This window comes from Triticum aestivum, chromosome 5A (genome assembly GCF_018294505.1).
Source record: "Triticum aestivum cultivar Chinese Spring chromosome 5A, IWGSC CS RefSeq v2.1, whole genome shotgun sequence".
Taxonomy (NCBI): domain Eukaryota; kingdom Viridiplantae; phylum Streptophyta; class Magnoliopsida; order Poales; family Poaceae; genus Triticum; species Triticum aestivum.
Genome location: NC_057806.1, coordinates 216,826,287 through 216,843,953, shown reverse-complemented (window position 1 = coordinate 216,843,953; position 17,667 = coordinate 216,826,287). Strand labels below are relative to the sequence as shown.

General features: G+C 43.1%; 1 protein-coding gene across 3 annotated transcripts; it reads left to right on the top strand.

The window, feature by feature from the left end:
* Positions 1-7,142: 7,142 nt before the first annotated feature.
* Positions 7,143-17,045, top strand: LOC123102814 (dystrophia myotonica WD repeat-containing protein). 3 transcript variants are annotated; one of them, XM_044524250.1, is made up of 12 exons: positions 7,143-7,455; positions 8,506-8,820; positions 8,896-9,004; positions 9,077-9,179; positions 9,984-10,071; positions 10,153-10,236; positions 11,288-11,384; positions 11,494-11,581; positions 12,068-12,173; positions 12,268-12,360; positions 14,612-14,687; positions 16,426-17,045. In XM_044524250.1, exons 1-12 carry the CDS (start codon positions 7,267-7,269, stop codon positions 16,461-16,463), a joined length of 1,386 nt encoding a protein of 461 aa, XP_044380185.1. In that variant the 5' UTR covers positions 7,143-7,266; the 3' UTR covers positions 16,464-17,045. The 3 variants fall into 3 exon arrangements, with proteins under 3 accessions (XP_044380185.1, XP_044380184.1, XP_044380183.1); XM_044524249.1 differs by having other exon boundaries at positions 14,609-14,687; XM_044524248.1 differs by lacking the exon at positions 14,612-14,687 and having other exon boundaries at positions 7,145-7,455.
* Positions 17,046-17,667: the final 622 nt, after the last annotated feature.

The window sequence follows — 17,667 nt, the reverse complement described above, 5'->3', positions numbered from 1 at the left end:
CGGAAAGTTAGCACCGAGATTTGTAGGACCATATCGAGTTCTGGAACGTATGGGAGAGGTTGCCTACAAGTTGGAGTTACCTAAAGGATTGTCAGGAGTTCATGATGTGTTTCACGTTTCCCACTTGAAGAAGTGCCATGCTGAGATGGCCGATAATCCTCTAAGAGATACAGTGCCCCTGGAAGCAATTCAGTTGGAGAGTGATCTGACCTACGAGGAGAAACCCGTCAAGATTCTTGAGTTTGCCAGTCGAGTTACACGCAGCAAGGTTATCAAGTTTTACAAGGTTCAGTGGAGCCACCACACTGAGGATGAAGCCACCTGGGAGCGAGAAGAAGACCTACGGAAAGACCACCCACACCTATTTTCTGGCCAACCCAAATCTCAAGGGCGAGATTCATCTTAAGGGGGTAGGTTTGTAACATCCCAATTTTCGATTTGGATGTTATACATAGGTCATCATATGCATATCATATTTTATTTGCATTTTTGGTTGAGATCCTAGAAATCTTAAGCAACTCAAGGACCCAAGGAGAGAGTTGGCGATTTCACAAATTTTCATATTTGAATTTCCTCAAATTTGAAAAGAGGATCAATTTGGTTTTAATATTTTTCTCTCCAATTATTTCCAATATTTAAATTAAAAGAGAGAAGATAATATGACTTCTTCAAAAGAGAAGGAATATTGGAGGAGAAAATTTAAAATCAAATTTATATTTTATTTGGATTTTATTTTGCTATTTCATTTGAAAATTAGAAAAAATATGCATTTTTAAAAATTGCATTTTAGGTCAGAAAAATGTTCACTTTGTTCTAAATAATAGGTTTAGACGGCGAAAATTGTTTCAGGTATTTTTAGAATTTTTTATATTTTTATTAGGATTTTTCTTCGGGCGGAATTTTATTTTAAAAAAGTTCCCGCCCGACTGGGCCGAAGGCCCAACCGAGCAGGCCGTAGCCCACCTCACACCGCCTCCCTCCCGCGCAGAGCCGCGCCGCCGCACGGACGCCGAGGGGAGTCCGAGCCGGACTCCACCCCACGCTGCCCCCTTCCCCAAGGCACCGCCGTCCCCCGGCCTTTAAATACCGCCGCCCCCGCCGCCTCCTCCACCTCGCCCCACCGCAGCCGCCGTTAGCCGCCGCCGCAGCTCACGCCCGTGCCGCTCGCCGCCCGTTGTCGCCGCCGTCGCCCTGCCTCGCCCGCGCCGGAGCCGCCGCCGCCGCCGTTAACCGATGCCGCCGCCGAACCGGTAAAATAGATCTCGGTTTCCTCGGTTTTCTCCGGTTTATTTTTTTAGGGTTTTGTCGGTTGGTTTAGATCGGTTTTTTCGGTTTCGCTAATTAGCGAACGTTCGTTCGAACGTCTCTGTTACCGAACGTATTCGTTCGTTTGTCCCTGATAGCGAACATTCGTTCGATATCCTTCTCTTTTTATTTTATTTTCGGCCAGGGACCTATTCGCGATTATTTTATTGCAGATTAGCCCCTGAACTTCAAACCCTCGCAACTTTTTGCTCGCTCATCCAAATCCAGTGAAACCAATGCCAAAATCTTCGTCTTGCTCCCCTCTTTCTAGATAATCAACTTGAACATGGTTTTGACAATTTAAAATTTGGTTTCAAGCAGATTAGAATTCGAACTTTTTTATCATAGTTTGAGTTTTGTAGCTCCGATTTGATTGATTCTTTTTGCAAATCGAAGCTCTTCAGTTGAACTTTCAGTTTGGATCTTTTTATTTGAGTTTTACCCATGCATCCTATGATTGATTTCTCATGTATGCTATTGGTTGTTTACGATAGAGTTTCCAGAGTGCGAAGAGTGCTACTACGAGTCACTAGGGTTTTCAGATCGTCAGCAAGGCAAGTAACACTTTGATCATACCCCTTATTACCCAGTTTATGCATTAGTTCAATCCTCAAACACTGCATGGTTAGGACTTGAATACTTGTGGGTACTGGGAAGTAGTGATGAGGTAGTACATATTACCTTTAATTTCAAACCCTGGGAGTTACTTCTACGTTATGCTTATACTGCTATGCTATGCTCGTAGACGTGGTTTGGTTTGAGTGATCCATTACATATGTGAAAATTTTAATTAATGGTTAAACTTAAGGTGGCTACTTCAATACACATCTGGGTCGATTGGTTGAGGCACCCTGGAGCACCCAGTGGTTGTTTGGGCACCTGGAGCGATCCAGTGTTGTCCTGGGATATCCCGGAGTACCCGTGTGATCATCCTATGGTTTGCCACCTAGGCTCAAAGGGGTCATAAGATTATTCATGCTAGAAACTTCCGTTTGCAGCCACAAGCCATTATGGGTTCTGGCAAAGTTGAGTAAGTTGTGTGACCTCTTTCAGTGGTAGGCTAGCAGATGTAGGGGATGTAGGTGGTACTGTGTGCTCAGAGTAGAGAGTTAATGCTTCTGAAAGACTATGTCTCGGTCATCCGTTTCTCAAACACCATGTAGTGCGATAAATCCAATGGAGGAGATCGAGTCTTGTGGGGAAAAGTATGCAAACCTCTGCAGAGTGTATAAACTAATCATGGTTAGCCGTGTCCCTGGTTATGGACATGTTGAGTATCTGGTACTTGAGTTATTGATTTGATCTCATCACTCTATTAATCAATTTTTTGGGTTGATGATTATTAATTTGGTATTGAGTTGGAGGAACCTTCTCAATGTTTTCAACAAAATTTGTAGTTAAATAAAATATATTCCTTTGTTGTAGGGAAAAACTAGCTTTCTGCAAAAGTAACCATAGAGCCTCCACCAGCCATATATGCATATAGTTATAGATGTTACTTGTTCAATGCTTTATAGTATTATCTTGCCAGCATATTCCATGTGCTGACCTACACAGGCTGCAACGTATTATGTTGCAGAGTTTTCAGACAAAGAGTAAGGTGCGCTAAGTCGTTGTCATGCACTCAGCTATGCCGTTGGAGTTGATGGACTCATTTTACCTTCGAAGCTTCCGCTGTTATCTTCATTAGATGGCCTTCAGCCATATTATTGTAATTAGTACTCTCTTTTGAGATATTCGATGTAATAAGTGTGTGATTGAAATCTTTTATAAATCCTTCAAGTATTGTGTGTGTCAGCATTACCGATCCAGGGATGACACTTATACACACAGATTTGACCGTTTGAGGTCGGATCGCTAGAACTGGCCTAAAGTTGCAAAGACCTTCAACATGAATGAAGGCTCAATATTCGCCTTCCGCTTCAGCAGTTTTGCAGATGAGATGCATATGTCTATATACCGTCTATGATGCTAATTTTGAAAGGTTCTACATGTTGCATGTGGAACTTGCTGCTGGTGAAGTTGTGTAATGGGGTAGCTGAGTGTTGAAGCTATATCATGTTGTACTATGATGTATTTCAATTATGAAATTCTACTTCCTTAATATAGAAATGAAATATATTGTGTGCTTAATATGAAATGTCAATTAGATTAATAAAAGGATTATGAATAATCGGATAATTAGCCTGGTAATGGTGAATTAGCCTGCTAATTGTGTTCTGCTATTGCAAACGGTTGTTGAAAAAATACCGTGGGTGATGACCTCAAGAAACGCACAAAGTTTCTAGGAATAAACCGTGTTGGATCAATGAACAATCACACACAACTTTCTCTTGAAAACTGTTTGTGTTAAGCCACCTTGCACAAACGTTTACCACATAAAAACTGTGTGTGATGGACAGTCTTTGTCACACAGTTTCTTCTACGGACCATGTGTGACACATTCAATAACGCAAACGATTTAACGGGAAAAATTGTGTGTGATGTACCTGTGAACGGAAACGTTTTCCTTGGAGCGACAGTGTGGGGTGTGCATACGAGCGGAATCGTTTAGCGGGGACTGACGGTGTGGGATGTACTTGCGACCGGAAACAATTTTGCCATATAATTGTATTTTTTAGCTCTACTGTGCGTATTTCCATATTTGAGTGCTCGTCGGTCGCACCTCATTTTGCCGAACGTGTGTGCCAGGAGGGCATATCCCCGACAGTTTCTGGGTCATATGGGAAGGACCCCCCTATCGCCCACACTCACTTGGCGACAATTCCAAATGCCGTCGTGGAAAGGGGTTCAAAACCATTTGTTTAGGACCGACGCGTACCAGTGTCCTTGCAAGTCTCTTTGAACTATCGATTTGGTTTGGCCAACTAGATTGGTTTTTCTTGCAATGGGAGAAGTGCTTGGCTTTGGGTTCAATCTTGTGGTGCTCGATCCTAGTGATAGAAGAGAAACCGACACATATTGTATTGTTACCATCGAGGATAACAAGATGGGATTTTCATCATATTGCTTGAGTTAACCCCGCTACATCATGTCATCTTACTTAATGCGTTACTCTGTTCTTATGAACTTAATACTCTAGATGCAGGCAGGAGTCGGTTGATTGTGGAGTAATAGTAGTAGATGCAGAATCGTTTCGGTCTACTTGACACGGACGTGATGCCTATATTCATGATCATTACCTTAGATATCGTCATAACTTTGCGCTTTCTATCAATTGCTCGGCAGTAATTTGTTCACCCACCGTAATAATTCCTTTCTTGAGAGAAGCCACTAGTGAAACCTATGGCCCCTGGGTCTATTTTACAACATATTAGTTTCCCATCAACTTGTCTATTTCTGTCACCGTTTTCTTACTTTGCAATCTTTTACTTTCCGTTCCATAAACCAAAAACACCTAAAATATTACTTTACAATTTATCCATCTATATCAGATCTCACTTTGTGAATAACCGTGAAGGGATTGACAACCCCTTTGTCGCGTTGGTTGCAAGTTGGTGTTTGTTTGTGCAAGTATTCGGTGGCTTGTCGCGTTGTCTCCTACTAGATTGATACCTTGGTTCTCAAAACTGAGGGAAATACTTACGCTATTTTGCTGCATCATCCTTTCCTATTCAAGGGAAAAACCAACGCAAGCTCAAGAGGTAGCAATGTTGGAGACGCATCATAGCCCCCTTCCATTGCACGCGAAGCCGTTTGGCCAGCACCACCGTCATGCCGTGTGCCCCAGGCACACCCCTCCATAGCCTGCAGCGGTAACTGGCGTTGGTCCTTTCACCCTTGTCCTGCCTAAAAAGCCATCTTGAAGGCGTCCCTGCCTCGCCTCCCTCGTCCCGAGTCATATAAGCATGAGAGTTCGGAGGGTCTGCGAGCACTCCGCGCAGACATGCTCAGCCAGACGGTGACACGCCAGCCGCCGCCCTAACCGCACATGCGCCGGCTGCACCACTAACCTTTCCCCTTTCTGCAATGTAGAGAGATACGGCGCCACGTTTGCCCGGGCACAGGTTCCAAAAGCAGCCGATCCAGCGATCAACTCTGTTACAGGTGAGGCCACTGGCGATAAACAAAGCCCCAATGCACCAGTAGGCTGCATTTCCTGGGATTCCTAACACAACACAAGGAAGAGATAATAAATGTAACAAATAGAAGAAAAATACATTGCCAATGATAATCTAGATACCATCGAGCATGCCTGATTGGTAAAGAAATGTTGTTAATCATCAACAAATAAATAAATATATATTCTGTACAGTATGGATGGTCTAAACTAATTTGTCACACTGTAAAGAAGTAAAGAGAAATTTCGTAAACCGGCAAGTAAAAGCAAACTGAACTTACAAATAAACTATCTTCATTCCTTTGCACAATATGTTGCACTTATCATCTGCAATATTGTAGTGAAACATACCTGAACATTAATAGCAATACAATGGAAAATTACATTTACTCTTTATCACTATCAGGAAGATAAATTCGCCATACCGAGACCTCCAGTTAATAGGCAACAAGAGCACTATAAACACCAATCCACCGCGTCGTTTCCAGTCTCATTGTAATATTCTCCTTATAGGTTACTAATAACTTTCCGCAAGTGAGCCCTCTCTTCTAGCCAACTTCGCTTATAAACTGGCCATAGTAATCCACCAAGGCATTAGGCGGCTGAACCAATTCATAGGCTCAAAATGGATGACTATTTGGAATAATGGTAATTGTGGATTAGAGCACCAAGCAAGCTGCCAATTAGAAATCAGTTCATAGTGTGATCATTTCATTCAAATTTGTTCTCTTTAAGGTAGGATCTAAATTACCAATAACATGTGGAAGTAAAGTTGAGAAGTGTATCAAAAGTCTAACCAGTAGTAAAGAACCTCAGTGATCCGCAGATGACCAACCCCATCGCGATCCAATGCCATCCCTATCAGGGATCGCTTGCGCCAGCCGCGCTCGACCCGCGCTTAGCTGCTGCCGTACAAGCATCGAGCTCGTCCGCGTCGGACTAGAGCACCGTCGCCCCGCCCGCCACACCAACTTGGGCGTACCCGACATGTCTTCCGTCGCTGCCATCCCCGCCTCGACCTTGCTCGCGTCGGAACCGGCACCTATGCCCCTCCCCGAGATCCACTGCTGGTCGGTGCATATATCCAGATTTGGGAGGAGGAGGCGAAGGCTGCAGAGGAGGAGCATCGAACTGGGGCCTAGAGCGGCAGCAGGGATCGGAGCGGCACACATGAAGGAGTATATGCTGGCGGTGGCAGGAGGCGGAGACCGGAGTTATCGTGCGACAACCAAGAATCCATCGTGCATGACAGAAGGAAGAGAGGTGAGATTGCGAGAGATGCAGATATCCCTATCGGTCCAATATGTGACACATTTACCTCAACGGGCCATACACAAGACACACGTAAATCATATTTTGGCCAAGGCGGTAAGTCTACTTCTCACACCGAATGGCAAGTTGGCCCCACGTGATTTTTACAGCCTCAATCAACTAGAGAGCTCTAGGGAGCTTAGTAACTCTAGTGATGTCCCCAAAAACAGTCCAACAGATAAAAATGGACGAAAACCAGTCTATAAGGCCTACAAGCATCCTGCCACACGGGCCAAAACTGCGGGCCGGCCCATTTACAGTAGTGCCATGCCTGGACCTGGCAGAGGCACGCGGGCCGGCATGACACGGCTCATTTACCTGTAGTGCCGTGCCTCTGCCAGAAAAATAAATAGCCAGGCAGAGAGGCACGCGGGCCGGCACGGCACGGCCCGTAAACTTTAGCCCTGGGCCGAACGGAGGCTATTTCCTTTTCTCTATATTTTTTATATATGTTTGTCTCTTTTCTTTCGCCTTCGTCTCTTCTCCCAAATCGAGCCACCGCTTGTCGTCTCCTGTGGGAGTTGCAAGCACTGCGGGGCAGCGGGAGGCGATCGCGAGGGAGAGTTAGGGGACGGTAGCGGTGCGAGAGCATGGCGGCGACGTCGTATTCGTCGTCTTCATCGGCGGCGGGGGCTGGTGGCGGCAGCGCCGCGGCGGCGACGGCGGCCGGGCTCAAGACCTACTTCAAGACGCCCGAGGGGAGGTACAAGCTGCAGTACGAGAAAGCTCACTCCACCGCTGTCCTTCACTACAACCACGGCGGGAAGACCGTCTCGCAGGTACCGTGGACGCCGTCGCGGTTCTGGCGCCAACTAGGGGGATCTAGGTTGGAATTCTGCATGGTGAATTGGGTTGTCTTGTATCGTTGTTGGGATTTCGAGTGGCTCGGGCGTGGTATTTAAATGAAATTTGATAGCGTTATTTTATACTACACTGCTAGGATTTCGATTGGTGTTAGATTTTCATTACACAGTTTCTTGTGCTGTTGGCTTGTAGCTAGTGATCTTATCATGAGCGCTTCCTTGATACGTTGGAATCTCTATTAGCTGTTCATAGTGGGAGTAACACAAGTAATAACATGCATGTCACACAGGCAAAAAATATGAAGTGGCAAGATGAGGAGAGATGCAAATGGAGTAACATAATATGTTACCATCACATAGCGGTTCCCAATGTAAGATAACTATACAAAGTAATAAATGAAGCTCTATGTTATCGCACGGATGACACCACCCACTATGGAGGTAGTAACATAATCTAAGTTACTCCCCACTATGACTAGCCTTAGACTTCATCGTGGGAGTAACATAGGTAGTAACATGCATACTCATGCAATGCCAACTAGTCATATTAGTGATTAGTGACATGGCATAGTATTAAATGAGGAACGGAGATGGTACTACCACTCTTAACGCTTCCCAAGAGAAAATTAGTCTACACGTTAATACATGAAGCCATACTACTACTATGATACTTTGCACTAATGAATGTAGTAACATAGATTAGTGTTATGCATGACACTAGTATAAAGTTACTCCCCACTATGACCAGCCTTAGTTTTATTGTAGGTTGCTGCTAACTATTTATTCCAGTACTGGTATTGAATAATTCTGGTTGTCTTCTCACTTTTGTAGTTAATTGTTTTTTGAACGGCTTTATAGTAATTATTGCTATTACTTCTCATCTCTGTCATTTTGTAGTAACAGCTTAGGCTTTGATTGGCCGAACTGGTTAGCCTGTTGTCTGGTCCTGGTCTTCCGGATTCTTGTTTTGTAGTAAGTTTGTTTCCTGTTAAAAAAATAGTAAGTTTGTTTTGTTGATTGTGGCAGTTGACAGTGGCATACCTGAAGGAGAGGTCGACTGGCCAAGGCTCCACACCATCAACACCAAGCTCCAGCAGTGGGATGCGATCGGCGGCAGCAAGGCTGCTGGGCACTGGGAATGGTAGCCGGGCACTTAGCTTCGTTGGGGGTAATGGTGTCAGTCGTGCTGTGTCTGGAAGCAGCCGCGTGGGAGGAACCTTTGGTACATCTACAAGCCTTGGAGGATCTCAAGCTGTAGCAAACTACGATGGCAAGGGTGCATACATCATCTACAATTCTGCGGATACACTATTCATCAGTGACCTTAATTCCCAAAACAAGGTCTGCAGTCCTTTATTTGACGCATGCTAAATGCAGTTGTACTGTTGGTTCTGATCAGCTGATTAATTTCACTAGGATCCGCTAAAGTCCATCCATTTTAGCAATTCTAACCCATTGTGCCACGCATTTGACTCGGAGGCCAAGGAGGGGCATGACTTAATCATTGGGATGGGATCAGGGGATGGTTAGTGCAGTATTTGTTAGCTTGTTTTTCCGCTTCAAAATGGAATGTGTTTATGGTATGTCGATTATGCAGTTTATTCAATGTCGCTGAGGCAACAGCTACAAGAACCTGGAAGGAAGCCTGTTGCAGCCCAACATTATAATAGGGGTGATAAAGATGGAATGAGCATCAGCAGGCATGTTTTAATTTTCATTATTCATTCATGCTATCCATGTGCATGTCATATATGATATTTGGAGGTTGTTTGCATTTTCTGATTTGAATCAGTGTTGCCTATTAATAATGTTGTTGTTTGCTTGTTTATTTCACCATCTTGTGATTTAACATACTCTACAAGATTCCATCAAGTATGCATAGATACAAATACAGCACTCTGATATATTACTCGAGAACCCATCATTTTCCCCAATTTAGTCACATCACTTTTTAAGTATCAGATAGACAAGAAAAAAAATCAGGAGTTACAAAAGTTATCTTCCTTCACATTCCCTCACAAGGACTCCAGAAGCATTTAATAAAGAATTTAAAACACGATAGACTTTGTTTGGGACGTTGAAACAATCAATGGTTGAGCAAATATTTGACTCCACCAATCTATGGTAAGGCAATTGTCTTTCTGTTCTATCAGGTATTGCCTTGTATTAACTCATCATATTGTGGAGACAAAAGGACCTGATTTCCTTGTGTGTTCATCATCTGGTGTCTCATGGCATATACTTGCACACCTATGAATCCGTATGGTTTGTAGAAGTAGATAAGGGGAAGTAAAATTTGTACTGGCTGCTCTCGATATTTCTCTTAAAATCAGAGATTTAATGCATTATTTTGATGGGGTTGGGCGCCCTGGGGGGCTTCTGACTTTAGTCTGCATGGCTGCAATATAAGCTGAGTGCCGCTTGCATATTGGTTCTTACAGATGCTTATCCCTTCATTATTTTAGTTAACTCTCCTGTTGACTTCTCAGTACTATTGTTTGCAGCCGTTGCACTTCTGTTGCATGGGTTCCGGAGTGTGAAGGCATGTTTGTTGTTAGCCACTCTGATGGAAATTTGTATGTGTATGATAAAGTGAGCAATGATGATCATGGAATTTGGCATTTATAAATGTTTGCTTTGATGTTTGAACTGATGTATATTCTTTACATTCAGTGCAGAGATGGAAACACGGAGTGTACATTTCCAGCTATAAGGGATCCAGCTCAATTGATGGTTTCACATGCAAAGTCGAGTAAGGTATTTTAGGCATTCAGTATTAGTTCCTTAAACCACATTATTTTTTGTTCAATTAGTTAATTTATTATAGAAGTGCATTTTGCCCTCTCTGTGGGCATGAAACTGTGGCCTGGTGATCTGTTACATACCCTACAGCTTGTCACTTTAGTCCATTCTTAACGTTAAATGTATCTTGATGCAATGAGCATTATTGTTCCTTTTCTTATGCATAGAAATGTAAATGGCTAAACAGTGGTACTATCAGTATAAATTCACCATTATTCAGAAAAAAAATCAATCTGAACCGTTTAAGAGAGCTCACCATTTAAAATGGCTTCTAACATTCTGATTTCCCATGCATGCTTATGTACACACAGCAGACATAAATTAGTTCCTCAGAAGTGGACGTTTTTCTTTATGCTTGCATTTAAGAGTTTGGGTGAGTAATAGAAAATGGTAATCTCCCAGCTGGCTCCAACCTATGCAGTGTTCCCTTGCTAGTCTCCACCTGCAAACAGTGTTACGATTTTTATTTCTAGACTAGAATTTACTGTTGTGATTAAAACTCTACTGGCATACGTTTGCAAAAGGTACTATCATACCAGTAAGCTGACCATATAAATTGTACAGTGAATATTGGGATCTGGGCGGTAGTTTCGTTAACCTATGATTATTGGTATCCTGCAAATGCTTCTCTCATAACATTTGGTACATGAGTTTACATCAAGCCATTGGGTTTGTTTCTACGTACAGAATCTGGGACAATAATTATCGTTGAATATATTTTAAGGAAAATTAGGTGGTGCCCAGGAGATCCTACATCCAGAATAGAGAAAGTGTACGAAATAATGTTCCAAGAAACTCACAAAGTTTATGGATGTAGTAGGCAAAAGATTATGTGAATGTGTAGAATTTTAATTTGTAATCAGTCGAACTAGCAGTCAATCATGCGCTTCTGTAATTTTTAATGTGTTTGTTTGACCATTTTATTATGGATTTTATGGGTCTATGCATATTGGGACGGCAGATCCCTATACACTAAATTGCTGCTCTTATCTTAAAAACATTACAGAGTAACCCAATTGCCAGGTGGCATGTTTGTCATGGTTCAATCAATGCAATTTCCTTCTCTCCAGATGGGGCATACTTGGCGACGGTTGGGCGAGATGGTACTTCCTTTATCCTAGAATAGACCCACACTGGAGAAGTTTTTACTGCTCAGAAATTCCACCATCCTACATTTCAGGCTTAACTAATATCGATGAACCATATATGTAGGTTATTTGAGAGTGTTTGACTTTTCAAAGGAACAGCTAATATTTGGTGGCAAAAGTTATTATGGCGCTCTCTTGTGTTGCACCTGGAGGTACCTTTATTACATTTGAATGATTTGATGTCTTCTGTATGTGTTTGCCATGTTTTCTCGCAGTTAGTTTTATGGTTGGCTGCTCTGCAAGTAATTTCTTAGCCATACTTATGCAGTATACTCTATTTTGTATGCTGATGTTTGTGTGGAATGTTTTTCTATTTATTACCCTTAGTTTAAAGTACTTCAAAGTTCAAACTCTAAAACCTGCCTGGGCTGACTAGCATCCAAAATTGTTGTAGTTTCCTTGATGATATCTAATAATGCTAGTATATGGCTCTATTGTGTACGCCATGAGCTATGCATTGAAGCGTCTCTCTACCATCTTATGGGTTCTCTGATCTCTGATTCTTATCTTCTATTTGTTCTCACATTTCTATGGGTTTGTCAATTATGAGTATTTATCTGGGTGGATCAGTCGAGAATGATGAAGAAATGAGTATGGCCCAGTTTCTGACCTAGTTTGACTGTGGTCTGCTTTTACAGCTCGGATGGCAAATATCTATTGACAGGTGGTGAAGATGATCTTGTGCAGGTATGGAGCATGGACGACAGGAAGACTGTTGCATGGGGTGAAGGGCATAATTCTTGGGTATTAATTGAATTTCCCTTGAGGCTTTTTCAATGTCTTGACGTTTGCTTTCAGAAGTTGTATTTGACAACATGGGTAATTTTTTTGTAAACAGGTTAGTGGAGTTGCTTTTGATCCATATTGGTCCCCACCAAATGCTGATGGAACGGGAGAAAATGCGGTGTATCGTTTTGGTTCTGTTGGTCAGGTATCTGAAGTTGATTCATTTGTATTATAGCTTGAACATTTATGGCATATCCATGAAAATATGTACTGCTCATCTTTAATAAGACTAGGTAATTGCCCGTACTTTGCAACGGGGGCAAGCATATTCTAGTTGTTTAACACTAATTGTGTATCATATATCTTTAGGGAACATCAGGGAGCATTGTTGACTTTTTTGTTATAGGTGGCAAGCATAATCTACTCCCTCCGTCCCTCAATATAAGAGCGTTTTCGACACTACTGTAGTGTAAAAAACGCTCTTATATTATGGGACGGAGGGAGTAGTTGTTTAACACTAATCGTGTCTAACATATACCTTTAGGGAACATCAGGGAGTATTCTTAACTTTTTAAACATTAAATCACTTCTTCCACCGCCACTGTTGACCTTTTTAATGTTAAATCACTCCTTCCTCCACCGGTTAAATTACCTCTGCGCCTTCTCGATCGAAGCTTGACACCTCTGTCCAGACTCCCTGTAGAGATAGACATGAATCATATGTTCAAACTTCTTTTAGATACATGCACAAATCATAGGTATGAGAAAGCACAATGACATGGTAAGGGCATCTCGAGCAGACTCCCTATCCTAAAAGTGTCAAATCTTCCCCTAATCCCATTTTCCTATTTCTTTTAGGGAAATCACTGTTTCTCAACTAGCTGATCTCCTATAACTTTTCCCCTTGTATGTGTATTTGGTTCACACAATTCATCAAACACATACACCACACATCCACATACACAATTCATCAAATCTGTAGCAAAGAGGATTAACCAGAAGCAGGTATAGCCGTAGAAGTAGAGCATGGACTGAATCCAGTTCATCTCTCTGCAAGCGAACATCACGTACGCCGCCATGTTGTTCTGCACCCCCTGTACATCAAGTACGCGCTCAGCTCGATGAAACAGATCACAGGGGCCACGAGTCAAAATGCACCCGCGGAGATGGATGCGCTGCAACGGCAGTGGCAGGAACATTACACTAGCGACGTTGCTGTGTCGCATGGGCTCCCGGTCGGCGTTCGCCTTGGATTTGGGGGCCGACATTGCCGTGTCGCTTAACAAATAGCACCAAATCCTCCTACGCCAACACGTAGGACATGGAGCCTTGGGACTTCAGAGCTCACTGTGATGCTGTCGTAGCCGGTGAGGCGGAGTTGCGCGCACTAGGCCGAGTGGGACGGAAGGAGGGGAGCCCGTGTCGTTGCGACTGGATCCGGCGTGCAAGAGCTGGTCAGTGGTGACGGTGGCCGTGACGCTGCACACGACGAAGGCACCCGCCAGCTGGAGCATTCGGGTGCCGTGGCCCTGTGAGGACGACAGTGCGGTCGACGAGCTCTGGCTCTACTCCCATGTTGGCGCTTTAATTGAGATGTGGCCACGCTTCTGCTTGCCTCGTCCTACTCGTCTTGACACTGCTTGTCTTGAGTTGGAATCCTGTTGTGCGACGATGAACGTCTCCGGTGACACATGGGATCCAGAAGCGGCGGCAGGAGGACGATGTAGATGACAGGTCTGAAGGGATTCGCGAATTTCTCGTCGCCGATGAGGGTCGCCGGAGGTGCGGGGGCGGTGGAGGTTTCATTTTCCCGATTACCAGGGTGGCGGATGGCCGCCGTCGGCGGCGTGGTCAGACGGGAGGCCTGCAGCTCGCTTATTTTTGCTGAGAATCACATCTGCTTGACTAAATTTGAGCAGATGGGGGGCAGTTTTAGGTGAGGAAGAGTCATATTTGAGGAAATTTTGGTTTAGGGGATCTGCTAGATACCCCTTAATAATCCCCTAAATGACATTTTTTCTCCTCAAATATGACCTTTAGGGGGTCTGCTAGAGATGCCTAAGCACATGCATAGTTAGAATCATGTTGGCAACACTTCCACAACATGGATGGGATAATCAAAATTATGGATGATGGCGATGTAGAGGAAATATTACCTCTAAAGTATGTCACTTGGCTTTCATTGTAACTGAAAAATATTCAAAAGGGAATGTCCGACATATGAACCCGCTTATGTGAACTTGTGCTTTGCTATGGAATAATATTACGATTTTCAACATTGTTTAACTAACACTCAGGAGTTGCTCATATAGATGAATTTAAGAGTTATCCAGAATGCTTGCGATATTTTACCATGTTGCGACAAATGAAGTGTTGCACCTGCTTTATCTTTTAGCAAACTTCTACAAAATCATTCAAAAACTGATGCAGGCTACCACGTCAAATTCTTTTAGCAGGATAGAGGCGGCTTGTACCATGACAACATCCAGTATGTGCACGTGGTATCTTTCTCAAAGGATATCTGTAGCCCCGGTGAGAAAGTAATATCTCCACAGTATATCAGAAATGCATATGTATAAACCCGATCTACCAATGAAAGCCATTGTTTTCTCTAGCCGAAGAATGCATATACTAACTCTAGTTCGGCAAAACTCTATGAGGAAGAGTCATTGGTGAGCAAGTGCTAACTCCGCTGCACCATAATAACTATTCTCAAGTACCATATCCAAAAAAAAACTTTGTCAGGTTGAGAGGACCGATACTGAAACTGGGTGAGAGACAAAAATAAATAAAATATACATCTTTTGGACAATTACACTCTGTTCACACAGTAAAAGAAATTCTGCTGCTGTAAAATATAGTAGACCACACAAGTTAATTGAAAGCTGTGAAATAGCTCAAGGACATGTTAATTTACACATAGTCTGAACAAACATAATCTTGTGGCACGACAAGAACCAACAAATTAATATTGTACATGTCAAGCATGCTGCTGCTCACCTTATTGGTAGCTTAGCTTTATGGTAGATTTAAGTATCAGCTCTGCATTATGTGCGATGGCATCTGTCAATGCCACATGCATGTCAATCTCTTCCCGGAGTTGCATCTTCAAATTTCTGACATGTGGTATTTAATCACATATGAGAATAGTAGATCCTGTTTTTATCGAAGTTAGGTATACATGTATAAATTCAAACATAAGCAGTCTATTCAGAGGAATCATTCCAAAAACAATTTTCAAACCGAGCACCGGAGCACAACAAGTTGTCACAAATCACAAACCAAATGAAAGCAGGTTTATTTCAAGTGCGAATAGCAGCAGTACAAACGTCAACACCGTAGAGATGATGAAGCAATTATGAAAGGCACTCATTTCCTGCTATCGAGCAGCGGTGGAGGGGCCTCCATAATGCTAGGGTTAGGGTTTCGCTTCGATCAAAGATGGTTTTGTGTTACTATGCTGTGTGATGTCAGGGGATTAAGAAAACCGACGGGAGAGGGAGTACGGACGTAGGAAAAAACAGGTTGTAGGGGCAGTACGGACGACGTGGGGCGTGGGGAGTCGGATGACGTAAGATGGGAGACAGAGCCTTGCGTCTTTTTTAAGCAGTAGAGATATACCGATGTATGCCTGTCTGATCTTGTAACTTCTTAGTACAAATAAGAGTGAAATCTGGGAGTACCTTAAAATACTTAACCTCTCAATTTCTTCCATGCTTACTTAGGCCCCGTTCGGATTCCCTCCCACTCCCCAACTCCGCTCCGGAGCGGAGTGGCATGCAGCCATAATCTGAGGAGCGGCTAGAATGGCGCTCCACGCGCTCCGCTCCGCAGTGGGGGAGTGGAGGGTTGCCGAACAGTGCCTTAATTACTGGGAGATCTTCAGTTAATGAACTGTTGGAATGTTCCTTGCTGTTCAGTCTTATGCTTATTGCAGGGCATTGAACTGATCACACTACTTATGCAATAAATATGCAAATTTCTCCAGTAATTATGCTGCTCATGCTGCTTTTTTCTTAGTGTGATTTCACCAATATTTTCGATGCATGTTGATGAACTTAACTACTGAGTGTCATTTTACCTCATCATATTTTTAGAAGATCAGATTGATTTTTGTCAGAACTTGGTGATCTGTTATCAACTTATCATGTCTTAGCTTATTATATGAATATAGTCATAGCTATCAGATAAATTGGCAAGTGTTTTTACAGTTTGCTTTCTCCAATTCGGTTGACTACTGATATCGATTACCACTCTGGCATACTCTTAGGATACCCAATTGCTTCTGTGGGATTTGGCAATGGATGAGATTGTTGTCCCACTACGTCATCCTTCAGGTGGTTCGCCAACATTTAGCAGTGGGAGTCCTGCACACTGGGACAGTGCATGCCCTCCAACAGGTATTCTTCAACCTTCTCCTAGAATGCGGCACGTGCCAAAGCTTTCACCTCTTGTCGCCCACCGAGTACATGCGGATCCCCTGTCTGGTGTGGTGTTCAGCACTGAATCAATCGTCACCATTTGCCGCGAGGGACTAATCAAAATATGGGCCAGACCTGGCCACAGTGAAAACAATCAACAGTCAAATTCTTCCGAGTAGGCTTTAGGCAATACTGTCTCCAAGGATAGGGCAATCGCATCCTTCAGTAAAGCAAGTGGCTCTAGCTTCAAGCAACCTTCATCGCTTGGCTTGACATAGCCGTGAGTTTCTTACTAACACCATGATTGATGAGACGGGCTCTCAAAGGAGGCTGCTGGTGATGAAGGCACATATTTGTAGATGTTCCTTGATTACAGCAAGGCTAGTTAGTGGTACAAAACAATAATGGAACATGCCTCTGTACAGATACATATACTCCAAGATAGCTAATACAAGTTTGCTTTCTGTTTTGTATTGCCCAATGTGCTAACATGTGATGGATGGGATGACAATCTTTGCCTCGTGTTGTTTTAGCATTTCTAGATTTCCCCTAGTTGTAAATTGCTCTCTCACTTCTCCGGTTCTTGCATCAACTCCACATCGTAATTCTGTTTAGTCGTTGAATGTGCTGTAGATTGTGTGAGCAAATATAGATACTTTGCGGGACTGTACGTGTGTCAGCCGATAAAATTATTGAGGAACTAGTAGATTAGTATGGACTGTTCAGACTACAGAAGCAATGTTACCAGCTGTATAGTCTGCAGCTCACGATACGAAACAAACTTATATACAAGTACTTGAATATGGATGGAAAACATGCAAAGAAAAGACACAAAAGCCAGCTATTCCGAACAAACAATTTATCGTACAGTAGTTAGTCTGCATATATTTATCTTTCGTTCTGTCTTGCAACAATGAATCTCCTCTCTTCTCTTCTTCCTTCTCCTCCTATCTTCCTTGTCTAAAAAAAACCCGTATTGTTCCCCTTTTCATTCGACATTCGTCCCACGTCGTGCCCTCTTCATTTGCAGCCCCCACATGGTCTATGCGATTTTACATGCAAATCAAGTCCCTAAAGCCGCCCTCCCACCT

Excerpts from the sequence above, each read along its gene's own strand:
- LOC123102814 (XM_044524248.1), top strand. The coding sequence starts at position 7,267 with ATGGCGGCGACGTCGTATTCGTCGTCTTCATCGGCGGCGGGGGCTGGT. Across the intron at positions 10,237-11,287 it reads CACATGCAAAGTCGAGTAAG|AGTAACCCAATTGCCAGGTG; the intron begins GTATTTTAGGCA and ends AAAACATTACAG. Across the intron at positions 11,582-12,067 it reads CTCTTGTGTTGCACCTGGAG|CTCGGATGGCAAATATCTAT; the intron begins GTACCTTTATTA and ends CTGCTTTTACAG.